The sequence below is a fragment of the Antrostomus carolinensis genome, unplaced genomic scaffold, assembly GCF_000700745.2.
Source record: "Antrostomus carolinensis isolate BGI_N321 unplaced genomic scaffold, ASM70074v2 scaffold41497, whole genome shotgun sequence".
NCBI classification, from domain to species: Eukaryota; Metazoa; Chordata; class Aves; order Caprimulgiformes; family Caprimulgidae; genus Antrostomus; species Antrostomus carolinensis.
Window position 1 is genome coordinate 7,516 of NW_010327544.1, and position 8,217 is coordinate 15,732.

General features: G+C 53.6%; 1 protein-coding gene across 1 annotated transcript; it reads left to right on the forward strand.

Moving 5' to 3' along the window:
• Positions 1-446: 446 nt before the first annotated feature.
• On the forward strand, positions 447-7,015 carry FMOD (fibromodulin). The gene is made up of 3 exons (XM_010171922.2): positions 447-682; positions 3,378-4,388; positions 6,802-7,015. Exons 2-3 carry the CDS (start codon positions 3,398-3,400, stop codon positions 6,951-6,953), a joined length of 1,143 nt encoding a protein of 380 aa, XP_010170224.1. The 5' UTR covers positions 447-682; positions 3,378-3,397; the 3' UTR covers positions 6,954-7,015.
• Positions 7,016-8,217: the final 1,202 nt, after the last annotated feature.

An 8,217-nucleotide genomic window follows, 5' to 3' on the forward strand; every position in this document is an offset into this window, starting at 1 on the left:
TATTTACCTTGGATGCTGCAGCCTTTATCATTCATGGAAATGTTTATCCTAAATATTTAATAGCAGGGCTGCATAAACTGAGCCTTCCTGGGGAAGAAGCCCAGGCTACAGTCGGAGCAGGCACTGACGTCTCTTCCCCTGGTACTGCAAAAGTTAAAGATACTTTCTTGCTTCTCCCCAAGAATCACATCCTCAGCACCTCAAAAATCAGATATATATTTTTTTTTTTAATCTGGCCAGTGGCTTCCTCATCTCCTCCTGATGAGAAACACAGGAGACCTAACAACAGCCCTTTTAAAAACAACATCCCCGATTCCACTAACTCGTTAAACAGAGAGAGGCTGAAAAGTGCCAACACTCCTATGAGAAAAGACGGGAGAGAGAGAGAGAGAGAGAGAGAGGAGAGGGAGGAAAGAAAAAGCAGGTTATTTATAACGCCAGGCAGCATTAGGGTCTCTTCAGTCTCTCCTGCAAACTGGTTGCTGCTGGGAGGTCACTCCCCCCCCCCAAAAAAAAAAAAACCCCAACCTGCCAAGCCCGGGACCTGCAAGCCCAATATTTGATCTGGGATCTAGGGCGGGCACCAGCCTTTGCAAATTGGGAGACACACTCACATGGTACTTGACAGACGGGAGATCCCGGAGAAGAGCAGCGAGGCTTTGGGAAGGAGGCTCTCAGCTGGGTAAGTCCTTCTCTATATTTATTATGATTTTTTTTATTTTTTTGAAGCCTGATTTCCATACTCTTGCCTTAGCTGGGCGGGCAGCTGCCATGCAAAGCACATGCCAACGACACGGGTGGCACGGCTTGAAAGCCAGCGTTCCCAAGCCACCGCAAAGGGGAAGACTTCTACTGCCTGTGGCTCTTGCCCCTCTGGCAGCTCCTTGCCCACTTGGCCAGGAGCTGGCCACCTACAGCCATCGACACCCAGACATGGGCAATGCCTGCTCACTGTCCCCTTGCCTGGCACAGCTCTGCCCATCCCATCAGTCAAGGTGCAAGGGGAAGCAGGATTCACACCTGGCACAGCGGTGATGGGCAGAGTCCATGGTTGACCACAGACCCTGAAGCCCCTGGCTGCAGAACCTGCTCCTTCTTGGGGTGAGGAGCTGACCCCATTAGCCCAACAGCCTCTAGCACAGGAGCATGGGGACCAGGAGATGACACAGATCTCATGGCTCAGCTCAGACCCCACCCCAAAACCAGGGCTGAAGCCCACTGGGGAAGTGAGAAGCAACCTTCAAATGAAGCAGGGGAGCAGTGGTGTCTGCTGAGGACAGGCTCTGGAGTTACCAGTATGTTGAAGGGGAGCACTGGGAAAGGTTGAGGGACCCCATGGATCCTGCCCTGAACAGAGGGGCCTCCTGAGAAGGAGCTGCCAAGGAGCTCTGTATGGGTGGAGAAGCCACTGAGCAGGACAGCTCTGGTATTCCAGCCGGCAGAGAGCCCTGGAGCTGGAGGGAGGAGGAGAAGAAACTCCTCTGCGACTGCCAAGCTCCCTGTTGCACAGAACATCCCAGAAGACCACGTCTCATCTGCCCCTCAGCTGCACCAGCACATGGAGGGGGAAAAGAGAGAGAGAAGGAGAAAGTGAAGGAACCATCCCACCACCTCAATCCCTCTTTTCTTCCAGCACAAGCAGCCTGCCAAGGTGTCTCGGTGGCCAGGCAGCCGCTACCTGAGACAAACTGTGCCCTCTTTGTCTGCTGGCTGAGACATCCCTTCTCCCTGCAGGCTGGGGACACAGTGAGGTTTCATCAGGTGACCCATGGCCACCCCTTTGCCCAGCGAGGAGGGACGCTGGCCCGTGGTTGCACATTGCCTGTGCCGTGGCCTCCGGAGCGGAGCTGGCAGCGATGCACCGACAGCCCCACAGCTCCACACTCCCAGCCACGTATGTAGGAGCCAGCGAGTAGGAACGACTCCTCTCCCCCTCCAAACAGCCTGGCCCCGCGGATTTCCTGGAGACATTTCAAGCTGCCTCTCTCCAGGCTGCTCCGTGTGCTGGTTTAGCCCCAAGATGAGGAGTTGGGATGAAGGGCCAGAGCTGGAGTCCTGCCGCCAGCACCACCCTGTGCCAACACACCACCCTGGGCATGGCATGGCACAGGGGGGCTGGGAAGCCCACGCCAAGCCAAGGGGCTTGGGGACAGGTTTGCCTTGCTCCAAGCCCTCAGCACTGCTCTTTTCTGGATGTCAGCCCTCGACAGGCTGGATTTCACAAGCAGGGTCCAAGCACCAGCTCTGGTGATGGTTCCTCTATCCCTGGTCACGCTGGCCTCGAGGGGCTGGTGGATGTTGTCCCTTTTCACATCAGGGCTGAGCTCAGGGGATCAAAGTTTGAAAGTGGTTTCATTTCAAAAATAAGCCAGAACTTGTTTACCAGGATTAACATCAGTCCTGAGCAGCACCAGCATCCTGCATTTTTGTGGGGGAAGGGAGAGCTGGATGAAACCCACAGCAAATCGTGTCACCAGCGAGCGTGGCATAAATATAGCTCCATCAAAACTGCCTCGAGCTCCATCAACCCATTCTCACAGCTACCCATTCTCCTCTGCTTGGCCAGAGAATGGCCAAGTCCCTTCTTCTCCCTCCCATGCAGAGCCAGCGTGGGCAAATCCCAGGCATCTTGGAGCAGAGCTGCGTGACCTTACACAAATCCAGACCACATGCCCCATATCTCCATCCTCTACTCAGCTGTAACAGAAATACCCAAGAGTAAAGATTTTGCAAGCAAATACCCACTGGGATGGAGGTTTCTAACAGGCTTGAATCATAGAGCGGTTTGGATTGGAAGGGACCTTAAAGATCATCTAGTTCCAACCCCCCTGCCATCAGCAGGGACACCAAAAGGTGAAAAGGGGGAAGATCAGGTAACTGCAAACAGGACAGGGAGTGAGAGAACAAGGGGTGATGGCTTTAAACTGGAAGAGGCAAGATTTAGATGAGATGTGAGGAAGAAATTCTTTGGTGTGAGGGTGGTCAGACACTGGCCCAGGTTGCCCAGAGAAGCTGTGGCTGCTCCTCCCTGGAAGTGTTTAAGGCCAGGCTGGATGAGGCTTTGAGCAACCTGGTCTAGTGGAAGGTGTCCCTGCTGCTGGCAGGGGGGTTGGAACTGGATGAGCTTTAAGGTCCCTTCCGACCCAAACCAGTCTGGGATTCTATGACATGTCTAGAGCCACATTTTTTTTGGGTAGGATTCACTCAAGCCCCCTGGTTCTCCAGCTCTGCTGCCAAGTGCCACCAACCCCACCTAGGGCTGCACCCACATCCAACCCCACTGGTTTTTCAGACCAGAGGGTGCAGCTCACCTGCCTCCAGCCCTTAGGTCAGACCTGACACTGCTGATGGTTTCCTCCACTTTTCTCCCCCACCAGGTCCCTCCATCATCAGCACCATGCGTTGGGCCACCGTCCTGATCATCGCTGGGCTCTGTGGAGCCTCCCTGGGCCAGTACAATGAAGAAGAAGACATGGCTTGGTTACAATACTACATGAGGCAGTCCCGTATGTCCTCCTACAACTACATGCCCTACTACGAGGATGAGAACACCCCTTACGTGTACTCTTACCTCCCAGCTCCAGACACGGAGCCAGAGCCTGGCCCTGAACCTCAGCAAGCCTCCTCTTGGCAATGTCCCCAAGAGTGTGATTGCCCCCCTAACTTCTCATCAGCCATGTACTGTGACACCCGTAACTTAAGGTACCTGCCCTTTGTGCCTTCTCGGATGAAATACGTCTACTTCCAGAACAACCAGATCACCACCATCCAAGAAGGGGCTTTTGATAACGCCACAGAGCTGGAATGGCTCGCACTGCACAACAACCAGATCAGCAGTGAGAAGATGGGCAAGAGGGTCTTTGCCAAGCTCAAAAACCTGGAGAGGTTGTACATGAACAACAACAACCTAACCAAGATGCCCAGCCCCTTGCCCCGGTCCCTGAGAGAGCTCCACTTGTCTTACAATCAGATCTCCAAGGTCCCCTCTAATGCTCTGGAGGGTCTGGAGAACCTCACAGCCCTGTACCTAAGCCACAACTACATTTTTGAGATGGGAGCATCCCTCAAAGGGCTCAAGTCCTTGATCCTTGCTGATCTGAGCTACAACCACCTCAGGAAAGTCCCTGATGGGCTTCCAATGGCTTTGGAACAGCTCTACCTAGAGTACAACTACATCAACACCATCCCTGATGACTATTTCAGGGTCTCTCCCAAGCTGCTCTATGTACGGATGTCCCACAACAGCCTGACAAATCAAGGTCTCTCTAGCAACACTTTCAACAGCAGCAGCATCCTCGAACTGGACCTCTCTTACAACAGGCTCCAGAAGATCCCCCGGGTCAACACCAACCTTGAGAACCTCTACCTTCAAGGGAACCAAATCAACGGTGAGCAGAAACACGTCAAGAAAAGCGCGGTGGTGCAGGGGATGGTGGGATGAGGAGATGGGGATGCAGAACCTGCACCTTCCCCCTTTGGGAGATAACCTGGAATAATGGTTTGAGCAGGAAGCTGGAATTTGGGAGATTTCTAGGTGGCCCTCAGCAAGGTAGGAATGGGGCCATTGTGTCCTAACACACCTGGAGCTGAGACGCTCCCGTGTGATTCGTGGAGCCATCGCGCTGGTTTTACTGAGCGTTTAGCAGAAGCCTGAGCATCTCCAGGTCAGAGATGCCAGGAACCAGCTGTGGGTAGAAGCTGATGCACAACCTGAGAAGGAGACTATGGCTTTACTCCAACATTGCACACAGGCTGAGGGGTCCCCAAAGCCACAGTCACTGCACGTGGGAACACACATCCCCCTGGCCACAGCGCTAAGACAGGGGAGAGGGATGTACTCTGTGGTGCCTGGTGATCTCCAGAGCTTGGGACCCTTTCTCCAGCCCCTTCTGCCCACCTCCCTCCCCACCTCACAGGGCACTGGCACAGCCCATGGCCCCAAAGCTCCCCCCACGGGTCATAGTCAGCAGCCAAGGGGCACATCCTGCCTGAGGCTGGGACAGACAGGAGCTCTGAGTTATGAGAGCCATCAACGCAGCATCTTCTGCCAGGACTAAAATTCACTCATTTAATACACAAATATTTAAAAAAAAAAAAAAAAGAAAAAGAAAAAGGAACAGCTTGTTCTGAAGCTGCTATTTATAAAAATAAGCTAGGAAAAAAATAATCCCAAGTAATCAACTGGAAAAATCCAGGTTTCTTCCTCTCACCTGCCAGGTCCTGAGGGCAGGACCCTCCTGGAGCGGTGCTGGAACCTCTGAGCAAACCTGGGCTGGGGACAGGGTTGTGTCAGTGCAGCCAGGGGTTGTTGCAGAGAAAACACACAACCCCGCAGCGAGGAACTGATAGAAACACAAAAACAAGAACAGATTCCCAAATGTTTGCTTTCAGAAACGTGGAGCTGGTAACGTCTGTCCACAAATGCCACGAAACCACCACGGAGCCCTTCAGGCTTCATCACAGCTTCTGCTCCAGCTGCAGGTTTTGCTGTTGACCTTTAGAGCATCCCCAGGAGTGAGGGGCTGTGGGTCCAGGGGGTGTAACACCAACATCTTTGAGGGGCACATCCCACCCCATGGGGCATCAGGACTGGGGTTGTGCCCCTCCAGCCACACCAGGAGGTCCTCACTTCTCACCCCACACATCACAGGGCTGCAGCCCCCCAAACCCCTGGTCTGTGGGTGTAGGGGTCTCCCAGCACCACGCTGCCGTCCTCAGCAGCATCCTGGCTTGGAGCTTTGCTGCCCTCTAGTCGGTCTCTTCTCTCCCAAATCTGCACAAAATTTTTGGAGTTTGTTCCATTTAGAATATTTTAGAAGAATTTTAGTGGTTGGAAAAGACCTTTAAGATCCTCGAGTCCAACCATAAACCCAACACTGCCAATTCCACCTCTAACCCATGTCCCTCAGCACCTCGTCTGCCCGTCTTTTAAATCCCACCAGGGAAGGTGACTCCACGACCTCCCCGAGCAGCTTGTTCCAATGCTTGACAACCCTTTGGGTGAAGAAGTTTTTCCTCAGATCCAACCTAAACCTCCCCTGGTGCAACTTGAGTCCATTTCCTTCCTCCAAACATAGCCCAACCTTGGCTGGAGCTTCCCAGCCCAGTCCTGGCAGCAGCAGGTGGCAGATGACAGAGAGCAGCATGGGATGGGGACAGGGATGCCTGGGTGATCCCATGGTGGCCGGGTGGAGTCAGGAGCTGGAGGCTGCAGTGTGTGAAGCCTCATAAAAGAGGCTGCAAAGGCAATTCCCAATAAAACCCAATGTTTTTCATCTGACTCCACCCGGCTTTTTCCCTACGAGTGCTCCAGCCAGGCTGGGCACTGCCACAGCTTCCAAACCCTTCAATGGGCACAAGCTCCTCCTGACTGCAGCCAGGAGCATCATTTACCCTTTTAGCTTAAGAGAGGAGAGTATTGAGTCCAAATTTGCAGGAATTATTGGTGATTTGGGGATGCTTTCATTTTTTGTTCACCCACCTTCACATAAAGCAGCTCTCAGAGGCCAGTACCCTCAGACCCATCTCCAGAGCAGCCTCCTTGACATTTCTCATATTGGTCCCCAAAATCTGTCACATCACAATGGTTAGACCCAGGGCCAAACCAGTCCTCAGCTCTCCATCTGCCCAGAGAAGCTGTGGCTGCTCCGCCCTGGAAGTGTTCTCGGCCAGGCTGGATGAGGCTTTGAGCAACCTGGTCTAGTGGAAGGTGTCCCTGCTGCTGGCAGGGGGGTTGGGACTGGATGAGCTTGAAGGTCCCTTCCAATCCAAACCAGTCTGTGATCTCCTCTCCCTCCACAGAGTTCTCCATCAGCAGCTTTTGCACCGTGGTGGACGTCATGAACTACTCCAGGCTCCAGGTTCTGCGGCTCGACGGGAACGAGATCAAGCGAAACGCGGTGCCCCCCGACGCTCCACTCTGCCTGCGCCGTGCCACCATCATCGAGATCTAGCCCGGCCCCCTCCTCATCCTCAGGACTTGGCTCCCCTGTTCTTGGGGAGACACTCACTCCCATTTTCATGCAGCTTGACATTTGACTTGGCTTCTGCAATAGTGCAATAAGGGTTCTCCAACACCAGCCCACGTGGGTGGGCAGGAGCCCTTCGTCCCCAAACCTTCCCCCTTCCCAGCTCTCTGGCCATGCAGGGTGGGACAGATCCCAGCACCATCCCCTCTCTGACCCCACCACAGCCAACCCCCAAAGCACTGCACCTCCATTCACCTTCTCCCCTGGTTTGGGTGGGATGCAGCAGGGATGGGGGCTCATCCCACCTCCGAAACATGGCACCAAGTGTCTGGCCCCAGCAGGGAGGGTTTCAGGTGTGGGTCCTGCAGAACCAGCAGATCTAAAATGACTCACCTGGGCCAAGTGCCAGCAGTCCCTGGGAGGAGAGAGCACCTGGGAGGTTGGGACCTACACGAGTAAAGGGATAAAGATTTCCTGGCTGCCAGCATCCCTCAGTCTAGGATGGGGAAGAGCAAACCCACTCTTCCCTCTCCATTTTCCCCACCTTCCATCAGCCTCCTGCTCCAAGATAAAGGAGAGAAACTTTTCCTGCTGCTGCTGAGGTCAGAGAGAAACACCCTGAAAAACAACCTGTTTGTGGGAGGGGGGGTCTCACATCTTCCTCCCAGACCACTGGCTCGGGGCAGGACTGGGGGTGAGGGATGGGGCAGTTCCTGATGCCATCAGGAGCCCCAGCACACCCAGCTCCATCCCACCCACCAGCTTGGCTCCGAGTGCTCTCCCTGCCCGGGTAACCATGATCACCCATTTAAAAAAGAAAAATTTAAAAATCCAAAATCACAGTGGCACGTGCATCCACAGCACGTTTGAATTCACCAAAACCCACCTAATTTGGTTCCTTGGACAGTTTAGTTTGAAAAAAAAAAAAAACAAAAAAAACCAAAAATCAAAGGAACAGCTGAGCTTTGGAGATGACCTGCAAAGCTGAAGAGGTCATCCAGACCCTCTGCATTTACACTGCATGCTAACACTATAGAAAGAAAAACCCAAAAAAACCTGTACTATCACCGACGCATGAACTGTAGATATCATACCAACCAATAAAGCCCTTTCTGTAACTGCACGAAACATGTCACCTCCCTGGAAGTGTTGAAGGCCAGGCTGGATGAGGCTTTGAGCAACCTGGTCTAGTGGAAGGTGTCCCTGCTGCTGGCAGGGGGGTTGGGACTGGATGAGCTTGAAGGTCCCT

Excerpts from the sequence above, each read along its gene's own strand:
- FMOD (XM_010171922.2), top strand. The coding sequence starts at position 3,398 with ATGCGTTGGGCCACCGTCCTGATCATCGCTGGGCTCTGTGGAGCCTCC. Across the intron at positions 4,389-6,801 it reads TCAAGGGAACCAAATCAACG|AGTTCTCCATCAGCAGCTTT; the intron begins GTGAGCAGAAAC and ends CTCCCTCCACAG.